General features: G+C 35.2%; 1 protein-coding gene across 6 annotated transcripts in view; it reads right to left on the bottom strand.

Moving 5' to 3' along the window:
- PRKD1 (protein kinase D1) overlaps window positions 1–21,836 on the bottom strand; it is a 131,567-nt gene that overhangs the window by 30,373 nt on the left and 79,358 nt on the right. For 5 of the 6 annotated variants that reach the window (XM_083837127.1, XM_083837128.1, XM_083837129.1 and 2 more), the window contains 3 exons: window positions 11,161–11,292; window positions 9,885–10,045; window positions 6,998–7,021 (listed from right to left, as the gene is read on the bottom strand). In XM_083837127.1, coding sequence (XP_083693253.1) covers window positions 6,998–7,021; window positions 9,885–10,045; window positions 11,161–11,292 — 317 coding nt within the window. The remainder of the gene's footprint in view (window positions 1–6,997; window positions 7,022–9,884; window positions 10,046–11,160; window positions 11,293–21,836) is intronic. The other variant, XM_083837126.1, reaches the window with a different exon arrangement.

Here is a 21,836-nt window from a genome sequence, read left to right as displayed (position 1 = left end):
ACCAAAAAAGCAAGAATCTCTTGCACAGAGCACCTTCTTTTTCAGCTGGTGTGCCTGGTTTGTTAGAAAGATAAATTAGTTTTTCCTGGTAGCCAGCCAGACTACTGACTCAGCAACTCTGGAAACTTCCCAGGAAATGATTGCTTAACTGGATTACACCATGGAAACTAACAGCCTGCACTGCTCCAAACACTAAACAGTCCTTCTAACAATCATCTTAGCAAGGTAATTTTAACAGATCAGAATATTATTTTCAAAGTTCCAACAAACACAAAGGAACATATGCTAATATTTAACTGTATGGATGTCCAACCAAGCCACTGAAACTGATCGTATCCAGAGACTTACATTTAATTATGTCTTAAATAATGAGAATATCAAATAGAATCCAGTGCTTGCTTATTACTCTTAGGTGAGGGGGGAAGAAGGCCTTTTTCAAGAAAGAAGAGGTGCCAAGCTGTTCCCCAGCAAACATGGGGCATTCTACATATCCCTTACTTTTATTAGCTGATGCCTCACCCCTTAATCTTGTTCTATTTCTTCAGATTTTTGGAACATACTCGTGGTTTAGTTGTTGGGCTTTGTTAAAACCTACTGAAGAACACAACTATTTGCCTACAGTAGGCAGAAGCACAAAGTCATTGTGCAGAATCACGTCATCACAGGAAGGAGACAATTCTCCACATATCTCCTAGCCCAAAGGTAAAAAGCACTCAGCAGGAAATCCTGCCTGCCTGTCTTTTTACCTTGTCCAAATCCATTGCAAAATACAATTAAGAAACTGGAATAAATACCAATTCTCTGCCAAAGCATTCCACTGTTGTCTACCTGGGTGAGTCCAACTGTCTCTAGAACCACTTCTAGCACCCCTCTCAGGCACAGAAATCAAAGAAATGTTGGGGAGATGTGAAGGGACTAATGGGAAGCAATCAAGCTGACTGCAGAATTGGCCTATTGGGAGCAAAGACAAGGAACAGCCCTGCAATCCAACCGCGCAGAGCAGCCTAAATATAAAAGATACTGCTGTTTTCCTGACTTATTTTAAAAAGTTTCAACAGTCCTACTAAAAATGTCCCGGTGATTCTGGCAAAACTTTACTGAAGAGCTTCACATGCTATAGCAGCCAGCTATAGCAGCCAAAAATTTATATATTTTTGACATTTGATCACCTTTTTAAATTATGCTTGTGGGAAGACATTCAAATAAGTAAACTTCACCTGAAACAAATTTTTCAAAACTGTTCACAAAGAAATTCTAATCTTTTGCAGGCTCAGTATCTAAAAAGCATGGTGACATTATCCCTGTATATAACACTGAGATGGCCAACCAAAACTACACAGGTATTTCTATACTGTGCTTGCCTTAACAAAAGAAAAAAATTGCCTAGTTTATTTATATATTTGGACAACTGAGAAAAGTGATGTATATTATAACAAAACCAACAAAATTATAAGTGGCCTCACAAAGTTTCATTTTCTGTGTTGAAGTATACTTGCTGAAAAATGCATTTCCTTCCTGTATTGAAGGCAGAAGATAAAGACTTAATATGTTCATATACAAATTTTTCACAGGAAACTACTGTCTTATGAGGTTCTGTCTATCTATGCCACCACAGGAACTATGTTTTTTGCTGCAAAGCAAATGTTGACTTTAACAAATTAAACTATGTGACTATAATTAAGTAAATTCAAGGAAACAAATCTTCAATTAAATATACTGAAATACCACACTTAGAATGCAATCAACTGTGTTGTCTTTTGAGGCTTCTTGCACTCTTCTCTTTAACTCAAGTGTATGATTTAATTCTACAAGCATCACAGTTAGATAGTTATGGTCTGAAAAACACTTCAACATTAAATGTGTAAACACATCAAAGAACTGACTTCAGTACAAACTGTTAATATTAAAGTATCCACAGATGAAATTATTATGTATCCTGTTCCTCCTGCTCAGACATCAACACCAGCAAACAGTGGTCTGTAACCTGCCTTATTTTGTGAAGTAACAAAAAAAAGATTATTGGGTTTCAGCTGTAGTTAGCAGACTACACTAACTTCTCAGACAGAGTTGGGCATTTCCCAAAACAAAAGCCCTTTGTTGACAAAGGAGTTGTTAGTGCCTGCAGGGCTATTTGGGCTTATATGCAGCTAATCTTTTTTCCTGCATCTTAACAATTTTTTTTACAATATTAAGTTTAATCTTCTATTACGTACTCCTTAATTTTAAGTAGAATAATTTTAAGTAATACATTATTTTAACGAAACTACCTTGCACTATTAGAATGCCCACATTTTAAGCCAGACTCAGCAGCTCAGTCATGCTTACAGCATAGAACTAAGAGTTTAAAAAAAAAAAAGGCAAAATTCATACCCTGATATAAAAGTGGTATAACCACTATATAATAATAAAAAATATTAAAAAAAACAACAACTATATAATAGAAAACCCTTCAGGGAATCTTTGTACAATTCTGGTTCATACCATCATGTACGAATATTGGCAGTTTTTTTTCAATGTCTGTGTAAACATGGCCCATTTGACATTGACTCCATTCCAACCTTAACACATCAAGGATAACCTGCAGGACTGTGTAATGAACAGCCACTGGTTTGGAAAAAGATTCAGCAATGGACAGAGAAGGTCTAGACAAACCAGCTTGGTGAAGTTTGTTTGGGGACAGTAGGATGTTACCAATACAGAAAACAAAAGTTTTATATTAGAAGGAAAAGCACCATTGAACATATTTGGGAAAGCTAAATCAAGAAAAAAGGTTGCACTGACTGCCTCTGTTACTCAGACTATCATCTGCATGTAAGGATCTTGTACCATTTCAGAAGATCCAGTGCCAACATGTGGAATAGTTCAGAGATGCTAGGAAAGTAAAATGTGTGCTGCAGGGTTTGCCTTTTTGCCTTTTTTTTTATTTTTAATTTTAGATACATGTGAACCCTTGTGTTAGTACTTAGAAACTACGAAAAACTAGCTTTGAGTGTATGTTTGCTTACGCATACCATACGCTCCTCACAAATTCCTACTGCTAAAGCATTTACAAGTCCTCACTTTAAGCTGTGGAGACTTATATGAAGTCTGACAAGCTGACAACTATCAGCCCAAGCTCCCAGGGGTAGGTTCTGGACCCTGTTCAGAGTCCTCAGGCTTAAAGCACTCTGCACTCAGCAGCTGGGTCTGCTCCCAGCGGTGGGTGAGCTGCCAGCACAGGAGGAGGGGGAGATGGACAAAGCTTCACTAAATCTTTTAAAGTTCAGAGCTGTCCCAAGATTTGCATGTCTTTCCTAAAAACGAAAGAGCGGATTTAAGAACAAGTGGCAATTCTCTGAGGACAAGAACAACCTGAACCTCTAACCTCTTCCAAGCTGAAGAATCCCATAAAACTTTTCCGGGGGATCACAAAAGGTTGCATTCAAAAACATCACCAACATATGGCACACATGAAATTTCGGGACATGCATAACTTAAGCTGTTTACTATTTTTGCTTCTAGCTATTTTCCTGAAAATATGGCAAATACTAGCTGCAAAAATGATGCAATATATAACACTTCCCTACATATACAACTTTTAACTTAAAATAATTGGCTCAGTCCTCACTTAGATCTCATCTAGCTGACATGAACTACAAAAACAACCATTATTTGGGCAAATTAGCCCTTAAAAAGTTCTAATGTAGTCTGAATTAGCGAAAAGAAATTCAGTCTTAAGAGTATTTAATGCACAGTAGCTAGAACACTGATGTTGTTCATTATTTCCACAGCAGTGTAGGAATGGTAGGTCATTCCAAATTTACTTTCTGTATCCTACATTTTAATTCAGGGTTCAATTGGACTTTGAATTTCATAGACACACAATTCTTTAAAATAAAAGGGAGCTACGTTTTTAACAGTTTTTGTTGGGTTATTTTTTACATTTAATACATTATTTTATTTTACATAGTTGTACAAAATTCCTTTTTAAATATTTAAATTTCATTGTCAGATTTATTGAGATTCTCAGTTCTGTCCAGCGCGTGAACCTAGAACAGTGTGGTGAATATGGCAATAAATCGATGTAAACATTATTTAGTTTGCAGGCTATATTTTGCACTTTTATTAATTTAAAATTAATCTAGATTTCGTACATTAAAAAAAAAACAACCTTACAGGAGCATTCCCCAAAATAACATAGGGACTTTTATTAAACAAACAAGCACACTGAAATTATATAATAATATAGAAATTTACATTACTATAGGACTGACAGAAATGTGCAGTCTATGTGTCCTGGTTTGGGCTGGGATAGAGCTAATTTTCTTCCTGTTAGCTGGTATGGTGCTGTGTTTTGGGTTTAGGATGAGAATAATGCTGATAACGTATGATTGTTTAGTTGTTGCAGACACTTTCCAGCCTCTCACCAGTACTGCCCTGCCAGCGGGGAGGCTGGGGGTGCACCAGGAGCTGGGAGGGGACAGAATCAGGATAGCTGACACAGACTGGGATCAGCCACAGGGATGTCCCATACCTTACGTCCTCATGTGGAACAATAAAACTGGGGAAGTTGGCCAGGGGGGCTGCTGCTGCTCAGGGAGCAGCTGCACATCATTTGGCTGGAAGTGAGCAATTGCATGGTGTACCACTTGTTTTGTATATTCTTTTTATTATTGTTGATGTTGAATGCTTTCCTTCCTTTTTTTTTTTTCCCTCTTTCTTATTAAACTGTCCTTATCTCAACCCACAAGTTCTTGCACTTTTCCTTTCAATTTTCTCCCCATCCCACTGCAAAGGGAGTGAGCAAACAGCTGTGTGGTGGTTAGCTGTCTGCCGGGTTAAACCACAATAGTACATCACTGCAGGATGGAAGAATAACCTGGGTTGACAAGAATAGAACATAACTGTGAGTGGTATTAATTCAGAGTTAACTTGAGTGTCTTTCTTTAAGAGGAAATACTAATTTTGCCCCTGAGGATCTTCAGTCTAATGAACTCCACTCTATCCATCAGAGAAGGACTCCTACTAATTACAGCTGGCTTAAGGCACAAAGCTGCTCTCAGCTGCAACATTCTAGGTCTTCTTTAACCCTTCCCTCAAGGGCTCCTTTTTTCCAGTCCAGTGAGTTGGTGAGCCATATAGGGACTGGAACTGACAAAAGGAGACATCTTCTACCTGAGTGTGGAAAAGGAAGGCTTTGTAAAATGGGAATTTTTGACTCACTGGATTCCTTATTTTAAAGGAGCGAGAGAAAAGGACAGCTGTGTTAGGAGCTAGGAACAAGGGAAGAAAGAGAAAATGCCCATCTACAACTGAAGACAATTCCCTCCCATAGACTCTACTGTCCTACTTCTTCAAGATCACTCTTCTGTATACAGATCAGATTTCTCAAGCCACCTCTGCTTATAATAAATCTACAGAGGCAGGCAACACCTGGCGCTTTGTATTCTGTCAGTGATACACAAATAGTCTTTTTAACTAAAATGAAGTAAATTATTTTGCAAAAAAAAATTTCTTGATTTTCCATTAAAAAGCAAAGATAATATGTAAGTAACTCTGTAATATTCCACTTAACTGTGCCCCATAAGACACAACATTCCTATTTTAAATGCAAAACTCAGCTAGGCTTTTTCTGAGAAATCACGGCCAATATGTCTATCAAATTACCTTAACACATCAAAATTCATCACTTCTAGAAGGATGAATAAAGCTTACCAAAATAATGGAAACACAAATAACATAGACATAAAATGCTTTAGTGTCATATAAATGTACTTTAAAGTAAAAACATAGAAGGTTAACATATTTTTTCCTTTTGTAAAAAGAAAAACAATTTTCTTTTTTTTTCCCAAATAATACCTTTTTTTTCTTTACTACTTTTAATTACTGTTATTTTAGGGTGATCTAACACCATATGGATTGATGGATAATTTTTTAGATAGCACATAAAATAAAATTGTTATATATTACTAAAACTCCATTCTATATGTGTTTGTATTGTTTTGAGTATTTTGTGGAATAGCACTTCCAGGGCACACTATAATACTTAGGCACACCAGAATAAAAATACTCGTGTTTGAGAAAAAAAAAAAACAAAAAAAAACAGTAATTTCTTTTAAAAAGATAAATGTTTGGCCATGATAATCTACATTTCAGTGCAACAAACTATTCCTCAGGTTAACTATGTAGTAATTCTAAAAAAGAAAACATTTTCAGTCTGCTCTTCTACAGCTGTATCTCAAATATATGTAACATGGGAAAGATGCCAACATTTCATAGTTCCAAACTCTTTTGAAACTTACTACATTTAAAGAGCTTCTTTGGGAAATCAATACTGAAAGCCAAAGAGGACAAATTTTGACATGAAGTGCATTAAAAAAATCAAAATATTGTTCTCTCATTAAGGTAGACTTCATACTATGTGTATTTATTGCTATAACTTAGCTGTACACTGTTTGTTCTTCTTCCTTTTTTTTTTTTTTTTTTTTCAATATTATTTCCAGGGAAATACAGAATCTTTGATTGTTTTTTTGAATGCAACTGTATTCTGAAAAAACTCTACCACCCTGCATTATGGCATTAGAAGTTTGCTGTTGAGCACTTAAAGGTCAGGTCTGTTCAGCTTAAAAAGTTTATTTTCTACATTACTCCAGCAAATTCCCAGTGTTCTGAAAGTGAAATTAATATTTTCTTTCCATGTAAAAAATTTCTACCAGTAAAGAAAGGCTGTAGTCCAACCAATATGTCACTTTCATATTAAAATATTTTAATGCCAGGGTGTTTTAGCTAATTTTACTGTTTAATATAAGCAGAATCATGACCTTTACTTTGGAATCCCAACTTTAAAGTTTTGTATCAGATATACTCTTTCCAAAAGAAAAAACAAATGCTCTTTAGTTCTGAAGATCACATAAGGCCATCATAATCCAAATAAATCCATGCATTATTTCACACTGATGCTGATAATCAATGAAGTTCCTGATAGTATGGTAGGGAGTAGAGTATATTTAGTACATACCTCATAGCCAGGGCTGACAGGAGACTGAGACAGGAAGTTGGAAAGAAGAATTAAAAAAAAAAAAAAAGAACAAAGAAATATGGGAAAAAAGACAGAAAATAATGTTACATTAGAAGCAAGCATGGATGTGCTATTATTTTATACTTTCATTCTGTGTTATAGAATGGAATGCAAAAGAATTGCATTTGAGCTATGATAGATAAAAACATGAGTTACAAAACATTCTCCTAGTCCTACATAATTTTAACATTTCCATTTGAAGTGTTGTACACTATGAAGTTAAGAATCAGAAAAGGTTATTGTCCAGATTTTATTCTTTGGAAGTAGATTTTTAAAGTTGCATTTAAATATAGTCCTCAGTCAATTTTCAGCTCAAATGAAATGCTTTATTGGCTAATGAAGACATACCTATACCCAAACTGAAACTCTGCCTGCATGTGGTGGTTCCCTAGGAAAGGACAATTAAAGTACCCTTTGAAAGATTCCACATTACCATGTCTGAAAGATTTTTCAAATGCCACAATTTCATAAGTTAGGGCAAAACTTCTTAAGTTCCTATTTGGCATGTTTCCAGCAGCCAGACTTACAAGCTAAATTTAACAGTATGAGCTAAAGTTGGCTTCTTCCTGGTTCATACAGTGTCAACAAAGAAAGATTCTGAAATCATGACTCAGATAATAATTCCACCTATGAAAGGTCTCCAGAAGCTCATTCTCTCTCAACTGCTCTCACACCACATAGTAAATAGGGGTAAAAATAACATTTATTTTAATCCTGTTGAAGTAACTGGCAGATCTCTGATTTCACTGGTCCCAAATAGAGACTATATTTTACTATCAGTGATTCAAGTACCATTCCAATACTAATAACAATAATGAATGATAAATTTTGTGAATGAGGATGATGTCTCTTAGAATATTCACACAGACTCTAGAAGAATGAAACACATTCCAAAGTGCATGCTTTGATTGATACCACATTATAAACAGCCATAAAACTTATCTCATGAGTACTGCAAAAGAATGGAGTCCAAAGGACAGATCTGATATAGGAAAACTGACAAAGCTTATGCTCACTCAAAAAAAAAGAGGGGGAAATTGAAACATTTTCAGTGCAGAAAAGAAAAAAAAAAAGCAAAGCAAAGCAAAGCAAAGCAAAAAGAAAAAAGTATGTGAGATCATCTGAAAATCTGGTAAATGATACTGTGACTTCCTGAAATAAAAGTGAAATTGGAAAGCTATCTATTTCATTTCCCTAGGCTTATGCCCATTCCTGCTACTTCCTTTAAATATATTTTCTTTGTGCATGCATGTGTGTGTGCACGTGCATGCGCACATGCATGTGTGATGTTCTGAATCATCAGCTTGGGTACCCTGAGGATTACAAGGTCCTAGAGAAGTAGTCTTCAGTATTTATGAAACTTAATGTATTTAATTTTAATATTTTCAACAGATTTAAACCATCTGGATTTGCAAAACAGGTATTTCATTTAAGAGTATATTAGCAACCAACAGAGCCATATAATTAAAAGTATTTTAAAACTTACATTTTTTTGATATCTTGTAACTGAATTTAGTGCACATACAGAGAATATACTAGAACTCTCACCCATACAGCATTTTAAAACCAAATTCCAGAAACAATTCAGAATTAGGGTCAGCCTTCCTCTAAATTTCATCTGTATTGGTCTGAATAAGTCAGCATTCTGAAACAACCTACTGAGAATTACAAATAATCTATAAAGATCTGGTGCTGCAGTTTTTGCAGAACTTAAGCACCTTACTCATTTATGCAGCTTTTCAATTAAAAATACAGATTCATAATGTTAACCTTAATTTCCAAGTAGCTTTAGGCTAATGATAATCAGCAGCATAAGTACATAATTATGGCTCATATATGGCACTGCATATTACACCAGGTCTACATCATTTGCAATAGTGTCCTTTTAGTATGTCAAGTTTAATAAGTTTAATATTCTAATTGAGAGGAAAACACGATAATTGTTGTGTGTACTTATAAATTTCTCCTCTCTTTCAAACCTTAAAGTTTTCAAAACTTTCACTTAGGAGTGGAGTCATTTACACACAGCATAAATTCTTAACTATTAGAGTATATTATGACCATTAATGTTAAAAAGAACAAATATTGCAAAGATAAAAAATACATACTCTAACTTATTCCAGTCATTGCATTTAGTTCTCAGAAGTCTTGTTTTCGTGACAGAAAACTACTGTATTAATGTATACACAAATATGCTGTATATGTATGTGTGCAGGTGTGTATCTTGTACCTCTACATCTACACACATATACACAGATAAGTGCACACATTCCATACGTACTACATTTACCACAAAGACTTGTTTAGGGAAATAAGGAAGATTTTCCTTTCTTCTGAACACTAAGAAATACGTTAAACATACAGGCTGAAGTGAATTAACTGTTGCCTTGACTGTTAAAGATAGTGTGTTTGATGCAGTGGTATTTGGCTCAGTATTCTGAGGCCCCTTCTTTCCTATATAATCAATTAACGGACATAATCATCTGATGCAGAAGAAATTCAGCTTCTAGTTCCAGGCAAAACATCCTCCAAGATACAGCTTCTCACATCAGTATAGGTGGCAGTTTCAGACCTTCAACATAACCTAATTCTTCACAAAGGGAGGAGACTACTGGGAGTATCAGAAGTGACACATACCTCAAGCTCACATACCTTAAGCTGGTGACCTCCCTTTTACGTCAAGATGCCTTTTCCCACAGCATAGCTTTATAATTTGAATACCACCCCCTTCTCTGTAGTCTACAACAAGCAAAAACAGATCCCATAGCACTAAATGTCACTGCTTAACAGCAACATCCATGCCCTCCATAGCTAAGGAATTGCATACCAGGAGGACTTCATCCGGCATACTGGGTGATGGTTCTGCAGAAACTGTCCGAACAGAGCTGAGTCCTGTTAAGGAAACATTTGACAGGCGTCTCTTCCGTACACCACTGCAGTTGTTAGGAATTTTAAATGCACATCTCTTATGGTAATTTAGGCCACATCCTGTAAAGAGAAATTTACAACCATCTGATTACAGTTTATTACTGGAAAAAGAAAAGAACTTTTTTATTATTATTATTTGGTGAATAAAAATGACACATTAATTTTGATTAAACTTTTTTCCCTTTACTCTGCTTCTTTAGTTCCTATATTTTACAAATTCTTAGAGGGAGAAAGTTATAAGCTCTGGAAAGCTTTTATCTATAATCAGTGTTGTTTCTTTCATTTTTCAAAAATCTATGGTCTGAAAGCGCAGGAAAGTTCTGTGACAACTATTTGGGAAGTAAGGAAGTCTTTCACTGGGCATGGTATATTCCATTGCATACACAGTCTGGCAGGGGTCAAATAGTTCTGGTAAAATGAGAAAAGACAGCTATTACAACTTCATATGGACTGACAGTAATTTCACTTTAGTGAACTGAATTCATGGGATATAGAATTAGGAAATAGTCTCAGACTCATAAGAGAGTTCTCTTGAACTCTCCTGAGGATGGGAAGTGGGGAGGGAGGTGCCAGTCTCTCCTCCTTAGTAACCGATGACAGGACCCAAGGGAATAGCATAATGCTGTGTCACAGGACATTCAGAGTGGACATCAGAAAAAATTACTTCATGGTGAAGGTAGCCAAACACTAGAACAAGCTTCCTAGAGGTTGATGCCCTATGCCTGTTCAAGAGGCATTTGGACAATGCCCTCATTAATACACTTTAACTTTTAGTTAGCCCTGAAGTGATCAGGCAGTTGGACTAGATGATCTTTGAAGGTCCCTTCCAACTGAACTATTCTATTCTATTCTATTCTATTCTATTCTATTCTATTCTATTCTATTCTATTCTATTCTATTCTAAAGATACAGATAACCTTTCCTTAAAAATATTTATACACTATTTTTTTTTGCATGTCCACTTACAGATCACTATCTAGGAAGCCTCAGAGGATTCAAAAAGATCAGTTCCTTAATCAGTTAGTTTATTATTATGACAGTTTGTTCTTACTGTCTCTACCTACTGTATAATTCTTTTGATACCTGGCAAATTTAAAAGCAGCACCAGAAACATGCATAAATGGAATGGAAGACTCCCTTCCTGAGTCTGAAAAGCCTACCTCATTGCACCTTACCTTCACATTTGAGTCCCTGACGCACAAGTCCCCACAGCATTTCTCCACAATGGTCACAAAAGGCTGGTGCTCGATAAGAATGAACAAAAAGAGCATGGGGCCGGATTTGAAAGTCTTCAAATGTAGCAGAAGCTGTAACAACAAGATTATTCCAAAACATGGTAAAATTAGTAATGTAACTAATATGCATCATCTAAGTGGTCTTTCATCACAGAACAAGACACCTTTTGGTTGCTATTGCTATGCCTTTCCTTGTTGCTCATGCAGAGCAAGCGGTAGAAGTAGGTAATGTACTTTGAATTTTTTATAGGTATATTATACATAGGTAAATATACTGTATTTTGAACATAAAAGAATTGACGATATTTCATTACACTACAAAAAACATTGGAAAATAAAATGGCTTTTAAAAATGTACAACAAACCTTTATGATCTTATTTTACGTAAACTCAGAACAAAGCTAATAACTTGCTGAAGCTGTAAGAATTATGTTCTCTAACTTGAACAACGGATGTCTTTGTTAATACAAGGTCATTGTTTACATTATCTGTCACTAATTGGATAACACCTAAAACCTAACCAAAGGTATAAAAAGATACACAAATGTATACAGCAACACAGATAGAAAAACAGTCCAATTCTAAAGAATTCACAGAGAACAAGGAGTAAAAGGGACTAACTGAAAGGGAACTAAGGATAGGATTTCAATGGATAGAAAAAGGAAAAAAGATACTCATCCAGTCCAAGTCTCTGGGGAGGGCTGTTCTTCACCACTCAATAAAGAGAGCATGGATGACTATTAAAAAGATGACTACTAAAATTAGATGAGATGAAGCCTGAAGAAAACAACCAGCAAACTAAAGGAAACAGAAAATGATTTTTTTTTTAAAAAAAAAAAAAGGAAAGAAAAAAAAAGAAAAGAAAGAAATGCTGTGAACACCTCTAAAACAGATGATTGTGCTAAGGCACATGAGTTGGTGTGACTGGCAGTTTTCCCAGAACACCATGGCAGGTAAGGCACAAGTCCAACCCTGGCTCGAAATTAACCCCCAGCATAGGTGACTGATTCCCCACTGCAGAGTTTTAGGTTCATTGTTCATCTTAACAGTCACCCTTCCACTCTCTCATGATAAAACAGCTCTTATGATGGCTGTCCCTTATCTTGCCATACACACCGGAAGGATCTACGCAGACTTATTTTTTGTTGGATACTGAAATATTTACAATGGAATTTTATCACTTAGGTTGTTTTGAATTATTATGATAAAAAAACTTCTCTGAGAGTATTTTTCCAATAAAAACACAGGAGGATAACAGGATATCAAACATTTATCAGAAATTGGCAGAGTTCAACCAAATGTTGGAAATTTTTGAACATGCTGTTTTACAGACTTGACTCCCTACAGTCAGGTATACATGCTTAAGATAAACTGAATACATCTATTAAAAAAAAACTTTTTTTTTTTTTGAAAGGGGAACGTAAAAAAAATGGGCCATTTAGCTGAGCATTTTGTGTATTTTACTCAATAAACTATGGTGGTATCTGTGAACTGATCATTCAAGTTGAAAATATCCATTACAGTTTAAAAAGAAAACATGTAATTACACACCCAGTCATCAATAAAAACAAAAAGCCTTGCAGAGAAGTTTGGAAGACTACTATAGCTTTCTTGAAATACCAATCATTTTAAAGGTTGCAACTATTTTAACAGTTGCAGAAGTTATATATGATAAAGGGTACTGGTATACACTGTAAAATAAACGATGACAATGTTTTAAGAACTATTCAGTATATGGAGGCTGCCAGCACCACAATGCTATTAAAAACACACTTTAATGAAATCTTTTCTTTATTAGGTATGTTAATCATATATCAGTCAGTTTAATGAAAAATATTACCTGTCAAATGTTGTTAAAAATTAAGCAAGTATTCAAACACTTGATTTCATTTAGGCTGCCATTTAAACAGGTGATCTAACTGCATGCTTCCTCTTCATAGATAGCAGTATGAACCAGGTCTGTAGTCACTGAATAGAAATACTTTGTCTCTGAACAGAAATGCATTCCTGATTTGAAATCAAGAAAAAAAAAATTTCTTTTTTTTTTTTTAATAAATCAGTTTTAATAAATTTCTAAAACATCCAAATACCCTTAGTCCCTGGCTTGTTCTTTGTGTATTAATAAAAAGAAAACCAAAAATCTGCATATCACTCAAGAAAATGTTTTAAACTAAATACAGCTGACTAGAAATAAAGCCCAAACTATGCCCTGGGCCCAGTTCCATTTGTGCACAAAATTGCTTCTCTTATAAAAAAACTTTTCCAAAAATGTTCAAAGAAAAGCATGAGTAGCTATTTGTCATCTTAACCATGTTCCAGTTCTAGGGATCTAGACACAGATTTTTTTTTTTTTTAATTTGGAATTTCATTTTCTTTTGGAATTATTCAATTCCTAGTTTTCATAATAAGCTTTGTTAAAAAGCTTACTTAATGCATGAAAATAAGTTTTCATAAAACAGCCCAAAATGTTAGAGCACCCTGATTCAGAAATAAAACAGTTTTGCTATTATTTAAAAGTGTTAGGCCAGGCATTTTTTCCATCCTTAAAGGCTTCCAATCACATAAGGACATTTGTTTGTTATTTTTCTATTTTTTTCCAGACTAAAGCTGTGAAGTTCACTGTTAATGCAACGCTCGACTGAGTGTTGTAATGGCGATACTGTCCTTGGAATACTAGAAAACACACAGTAATCACAAGGTATTTTAGATGTTTATCAGAATTCTTGTGATTTTATTTTGTTTAGAACTTCAAGTCAACTGTCTTTTGTGTGTATACACAGATGATCTTCCTACAATTCTGACTGAAGCAAAGCAGAATCATTGATCATTGGATGATCAAGCACCCAAACTTTAAAATGATAATATATGATATATATATAATGTAAAATATATAATGTAAAATATATTAAATATAATATATAATATATAATTTTAAAGTTTATATATACATATAAAGTTTATATATAGTATATAATTAATATACTAATGTATAATTAATATACTAATATTACATAAAATATAAGTTGGTTCTTTATCTGTACACATCAAAGCAAAATACAGGCATATGAACTTTCCTATTTAATTTCATATCTAAGATATATCATAGTAACTAGGACAACGGATCCCCAGTAGGGTGTGTAGTTCGAGAATGATTCATTTCTGTGGTCTTCTGTGTCACTAGCATGCAGCCACTAGAAGAAAAAGATGGCACATAGTCAAGCAATGTGCATCTCTATGGTCCTACTACACATGAATGGCAGTTCTGCTACAATAGTCCAGCAGTCGGATGAGATCGAATTATAGATTAAAATCATACTGAACCTACAACTTCTCAGGTTGCCAAGAGAAGTTATAGATTGAACCTGGGGGGTTGGAGTTAAATTTCTTTAACGTCCCTTCCAACTCGAGCCATTCTGTGATTCTGTGAAAAGATGGACTGGAGAAGAGGAGCAAGGGAGATTTTTCAGGAGTTCACAGACCTGCTCAAATCTTTTTGCAAAGAAAACACAGCACTAGCATTTGCACTATTCAGCCCATAGGTTAGGAGCTTGAATTCTCCTCATTGTCTCATATAGACTCATATAGCATCTGACTGATATTTTCTGTCATCTCTTGTTCTCCTAGAGGCTACCCAGGAGTCATTTTGGGTATCGGTAGTTCACACCTTCTTCTTTTCTCCTCTTGCCTGGTCTGTGACTGTGATATACACACGAAGACGTGGTCTTCTGCAGTTTGGGAACTCCAGCCATACAGTGCGATATAACATACCACCTCAGCAATACGGACCACTGAAAGCACATCACTCTGTACCTGTTTCCTTAAGAGCTTCACACCAAGTTTGGAACCCCACACCTTTCTGTTCAAGACTTTCTATTCTAGCCTTTTCACAGCATACCCACTTACAGCTTTAGGAATAATATACTGATCAACTTCTCCACTTTTTCATATAATAAAATGATCACAGAAAACCTGTGAGTTTTCTCAAAGATGAGCACCAAAACTCGAACAAAACGCCCAATTTTGTTCCAATAAAACTGCAAAGTGTAGTTCCTTCATCTTGTTTCTCTAGTTTAAATTTGCACTTAACATAAAAATAAAAAGCTTGCTCAAACAAGACAATGAGTATGTATTTCTCCCCAAGGGAGAAAAAACCAAGAAAATGAATGAATTTTGATAACGTATATGTGATTTTCAGAGACGCAAACTTTTTGTTTCTAAAAACATACATATAACAATCAAAGCACTATTAAAACAGGAATTATGTTTAAAATAGTGTAAGACTCAATCTAGCAAGGAATCTAAGTATATATACATATTTATACCTATTTCCTTGAATACTTATCTAAATCTATGCAAGTATTTAAATTCTATTCTGAGTAAAGGAAGTTTGCTATATTGGAAGATTGGAGAGAAACTTTATATGGATTTACTGGGTGTTTTTTCAAATAGGATGACCAGTGCAATAAAAACACAATGAAACAGAAAAAGCAGTAACTTCAATTTAGCTTAATAATTTAGATAATGCATTTAAAATATTTTAATCTACCTTTAATAATTAAATCGCTACTTTCTGTCAAGAGTAAATGTCAATACCTCTGTAGAATCTGATTTGAAATTAAAACCTCCCACAAGCAGTTTTGCCTTAGGGATTTCATCATTTGGCTCTCTTCCTGTGTCCTAAATTCTGTTCCACCTGAAGCTGTTAAGTGGATAGAAAGTGTTTTGTCATTGAGTATTATTCTCCCTTAACTCCATTTTTTATTGTACTCAACTCTTTTTTTTTCTCCCCTCACAAATGGCAAAGAAATCATTTATATCCTTTTCATTAAACCTGTAACCAAACCTTCTGGTCTCTCTGCAAACTAATTAATGTGTTATCATGGCTCATACTCTTGTAACAAAAAACTGTTTCTACACCGAAGGCAAAAAAAAGTAATGTAGAAATAACTTTATTATACCTTTTTTTTAGTTCACATTAGCAATAAATGTGATACTAAATAAATACCACTTTTTTAACTAGTACTGTAAATGCAATTTTAGGGAGACAAAATCCAATGTAAAGAAACATCCCAAAGTACCAAACTTGAAGTTGTTGCAGTGGCCATTATAAACACACATAGGGTATTACATACATATATTTAATTTAATTATATATATATTTAAATTAATGTCTTTTGAAAGTTGAAAAGGTAACTGCGGTAAGTTCTGGGATACTTCTTGCGTTATGAGAAAATATCAATGGTAAAGATGAGCAGTGATGAATATGATTCTTGCTCTACATTTTAACTGTCCTGACTGAATAACCAGAACTTTTTAACATATCATTTTATATTGAAATAATAAATTTCTCAAAAATGAAAGGCAAGGAGTACATTTATATTATTCTAAGAAAGCTTTAAATTTGGCAAGTACTGCAGGATACAGAAATGAGAAGAAAACACACCAACATTCTTTCTCCTTCATTTGAACCTTTGGCAATGTTCTACTGTGTTTAAAGAAATGAGAGCATTTGGGGTTTTAATTTTTAAGGTAAAATTAGTATTTTTCTAGGCTTCAGATTTATGTATTCTCATCAGGCTCTGCAGAAAGTTCTCTTGCCGCATGAAATGATGCTATTTCAGAGCACTATTCACTGAAACTAGTGTGTGTTTAGAACTTGCTCTAGAAGAACTGTTAACTAGCAAGTTACACAAATCCTTAATCTATATAAATATAATTCATAATTCATATTTATTGTTCTGCCACTTGGCTTCAGTATGGCATAGTCAACTTTCTATGGTTAAACTTATAAACTTACCTTTTCAGAGCATGCAACAGCAGGACTAGTAGTATATGAATTACATTCTTTTAAGATTCTTCCATCATCTTTCCATTTGTAACTTTTTGAAATTACATGTCTAGAAACACTTTCATATAACCGCTAACAATCAAAGTTTTAACTTTCAGAATATGCCTGTTATTCACTGAAAAAATAAAAGCCCTGCTGACAAAGAGGAAGATATGTACATGTTTCATATTAAATGGAGACTTTCTTATTAACAAAAGAAACTTTCTGTAATGTCAGGTTATTCTCTCACTTTGACAGAACACTGATATTATGAAAGTAATTTTCAGGCTGTACTCAAAACTGTGTACTAAAAAAAAGAACGGGCTCCAAATATTTCGGGATACAATTATTATCGTTATCCTGAAAGACCAGCTACTCTGCAGAGAAGTTTGCAATATTATGTTCTTAATATGATATTGTTATGCTATTAAGTCTCAGACTAACTTGTCATCATCTATTTAAGCATTCCTAGTATCACCAAAACACAGACATTGAAACTACAATAGTTTTGACAAGTCTATTTCATCAAGTCTGTTAATGACTCGGCTGTTAATGGCTAGTGTTCCTTGTTCTGGGCTCAGGAGCAGATCTATCAGTCAGCACAGCTGGAAATGAGAACAAGAAGCCACTGCAACTCACAGAGGCAAGGTCCGGCTTTCAGAAGGAGGCAAATGATTTACTGATCATTTTGAGTTCCAAGTTCAAAAGGGCTTGAACTATTAGCAAAGGCAAGATCCTGCTGTTTCAAGCAACAGTGTCACATAACGGGAACTGTTGTCTAGCACCACACCTCTCATAGCATAAGCAAACATCAACTACATGATCAATAATACCTTGCCACTATGCAAAGCAGACACTCCCTTGCTATCCCCTTCCATTTGGAATGCCTTCAAAGTAATATACCCCACTGACTTCCCACAGGTACTCTTAACCAAGTCTTTTGCTATGAGAACTGCTGACATTCACAACTTAAAAAACAAATATAATATGCCATTATACACTATTCCATCTCAAGCATTTCTTAAGCCATAACAAGTAATTGCTCTGTGTAGAATTTCACTGGGCTAAGAGACAGGAGAGCATTGTATTCTTTTTGATATTCCCTTTTGGCAATCAATGCAAGTGTAAGTTTTCAGAGCTCCACCACAGTCAGCAGAGTTATAGTAGTTCATACAAGCCAAAGATTTGATCTCTGATCTCCACCTTAAAATCTGATTTAAAAATGAAACCTATCAGGACTCTAATGCATAACAGAAATTAAAACTTCCTAAAAACTAGACATACATAGATTTAGAATCACTCAGTTTTTCTGCTCAGAGATAAGGATAGTTGGATAAGAAAAATTTGGGTGTAATATGCTTCCTAGAAGTACATCAACATTCTAAATTTTACATTCAGAAAAATTCTTAAATTCTGCGTTTTTTTTTTTCCTTTTTCCTACCTCCTATTGCTTTTATGCCAATGTTTTAGGAAAAAAAAAATGAGAGAGAGAAAAAAAAAAGCTGGAATTATGAATGCTAACCATTGAGAGGTATTTGACTAGTGGTGTGGATGAAGAGGGAGATAAATGTTCAGAATTGAATTTGAACTCTCAAGCAAAAGTCTGCTACTTGCTAGCTGCAACTGGTACGGGCTGGTTGCAAATTTTTATATCACCATGCCAAAGCGAAAGTGGCACAATCTGAATCTAAAGTAACAGGAAACTGAGCCACTAAATATAAGGCTGATTACATGCTGTACTTCTGCATATGGACTATTTAGATTGGAAAAAATCTGAGCTGGGGTTCCAGCAGGAAGAGAAGGTAGAAGAGGAAGGTCCCCAAAAAGAAGAATTGATTTCAGGAAAAAGTAGACCTGGAAAGAAGAGAGTGAGTATTCTGCCTAGAGGTAAGATGCTGGAAGTAGGGCAAGATCAGGAAGATGAAGGCCAAGAGATGTCCATGCATTCTGGCTGGTGATGCCCAAGACTGACAGCTGCAAGCAGTGGTACTGCAGGAATCAACATAACTTTATGTCCAGTCTTCCCAGGCCAGCAGCTACCTGCCCGCTGGGAGGGGCAGTGGGGAGCTAGTGAACATAATCCTGGGAGGAAAGCCAGTGAGCAAGCCTGGGAGACATCCAAGTGAGGTAAAAGCTCTAATCTCCTTGGTTATTAAATAAACGCTAGTAGCCAGATTCACTATGGGTTGTTGTTTACACTGTCTCACCCATGACTTGAGATATAAGCAATAAACCCTAGGAGCTAGTAAACCATTTGGAATCATTTGTCCAGTGCTAGCTCAGACTTCTATGGAGAGTTTTAATAAAAAGATTAATATTTATGAGTCAACACGCTTTATTCATCTTTACATTCTCAATTTTAAAAGTTCTATTTTAACATGCTTTTGTTTATTTGAAAAATATTCCACATTTTTAAACCTACGAACTATACAGCACAGTAGGTTTAACATTTGAAATCTCAGCACTGGATCCTTTCTTTATGAATTTATCCATTTTTCACCCAAGTGGAAAAATATCTTAGCTCACGTATTCAGGCCATGTTAATCATATAATTATACTGCAGAGGTATTAATTTAGCACAGGAAAACAAAATGAAATACTGCACGAGTTTACTGAACCTATTGATGCAGTGCTCAAAATGAACTCTGGCTACTGGCAAAAAGAAACAGCTGCAAATTAAAAAAAAAAAAAAAACAAAACAGCATCTTGCTCCTTTTCTGTGCTTGGATTGATTTAATTTAATATCATGAAGTAATCACTATGAGTCTTTTACATCTTTATTTCCTCTGACTTACAAAACTAAATTTTCTTTGCAAGGCTTATGAAAAAAAAAAATCAAGTGATGGATTACATAGCTGCTGTCAGGACTACATATCTCAAAAAGAAGAGGCTTCCCAAAAGAGTTAGTAGCACTTGTGTAATTCCTTCAAATTTGCTTCATAAAAGGTTAAGAGAATACTTATTATACAGTGAATAAATGCTGATGGCTAAAAGTATAAATATCAGGAATCAAAAATAAAATCTTATGCTGAGCTCTCCAAGGAAACTCTGTGTACATTAAACTATTTTAAACTCACTTTAATTGGAACAATCTGCAAAAGTTTAGTTATCTCCAAAAACTACCCTAAGAATTCATAAATATATATCATTATATAAAGAATATACTTTTTTTTTTTTCAGAGTATCATCAGATGTCCATGAGCCCTTATGGGATGCACCCATGATGAGGAAGCTGGCAGATATCATTGCAAGGCCACTTCTGATAATCTTTGAACTCTCGTGGACAATGGGATAAATGCCGAAAAACTGGAGGAAAGCAAATGTCACTCCTATCTTCAAGAAGGGCAAGAAGGAGGACTCAGCAAACTACTGGCCAGTCAGCTTGACCTTGATCCCTGATGGAGCAGTTAATCCTGTAAACCAGTTCCAGGCACATAAATGACAGGAAAGTCATGAGAAGTCAACATGGATTCACCAAGGGGAAGTCATGCTTCACCAACACGATAAAACTGTGTAATGAAATGACTGGCTTGGTAGACAAAGGAAGGACAGTTGTCTAATTCAACTTCAGTAAGGCTTTCAACAGTTTCCCATAATTTCCTCATAGAGAAGCTGTTGATGTATGGACTGAATGAGTAGACAGTGTGGTAGATTGAAAACTGGCTGAACAGATGGGCCAAGAGGATGGTGATCAGGGGTATGAAGCCTAGTTGGAGACCACTAACTAGCAGCGTACCCCAGGAGTCAATATGCTCTAATGTCTGCCTGACCAACAGTCTTTCAAAGACCTGAGACCACCAGAGACAAGGAACCGAAGCATGACTGTAATTAACCATTGTGTTTTTTCATCCTTACTTTAATCTTTTCTAGGATAAGACTAAAAAAGGGAGAACCAAACTGAACCATGCTAAGTAAATAGACAATTTGCACACAAAATATTCAAGATGACATAACCTGGAAAAAAAATAAATCAAGTATTGCTATAAGTTGTTGTAGTTTTTGTTGTTGTTTCTTTTGTTTTTTGTTTTTTGTTTTTTAATGGTTTACCAGAATTCAAGACTGATTCAGATCATGGAAACATCTGCAGTACCTGGCCAGGAGATCTGGAGGTCAAAAACATAAGCAAAATGTTTAGAGAATATACCATCGCTGCACTGAAAATTAAAAAGTGTTGCTACTGTCTTATTGGGTTTACCCAGGATTTCTCCCATGCACAAAATTAAATGGGATTGAAATAAACATTGGGAAATGGTGACACCAATATTCCTCATTCGATGTTCTGTGTGTGGTCTCTGAGAGACCAACCTAAAAGGAACTATGGTAAGAGAGAAGAACTGACGAAAGAGAAAAAACACTGTAGGCATGGAAGAGCCTTCCATGTAAGGAGAGGTTAAAAGACTGGATTTGTGTCATTTGGACAGGAAATGAGTAAGAGTGTACCGGATTGAAGAAGAGGGGGAAGCCAAAACCAACAAAACTAGGAAACAAACATAACCCATGTAGTGTCATAGAAAAACCTTTTGCACCAACAAAACAGACTGAGGTGACTCTTCATGTCCTAAGAGACAGGAAAGCTCTCCAAACATCTCTTAGGCAACAAGTCACACACTTAAGCAGGTTAACAGAAACATTCTTGAGGCCTCTTTTAGAGTGAGCTAGATTTCACAGTCAGAGTGACAAAGTCTCCAAGCTTGAGTCACGCTACCATCCAGGTATAAAAAACAGCAGTTCACAACCTGTGGCAGATCCTGAATCTCTTTCTCAGTTTCTGCTTCCAATTGTCATATTC

This window comes from Anser anser (genome assembly GCF_964211835.1).
Source record: "Anser anser genome assembly, chromosome: 5".
Taxonomy (NCBI): Eukaryota; Metazoa; Chordata; class Aves; order Anseriformes; family Anatidae; genus Anser; species Anser anser.
The sequence above is the reverse complement of the archived record's forward strand: the minus strand, read 5'-3'. Positions and strand labels throughout refer to the sequence as shown.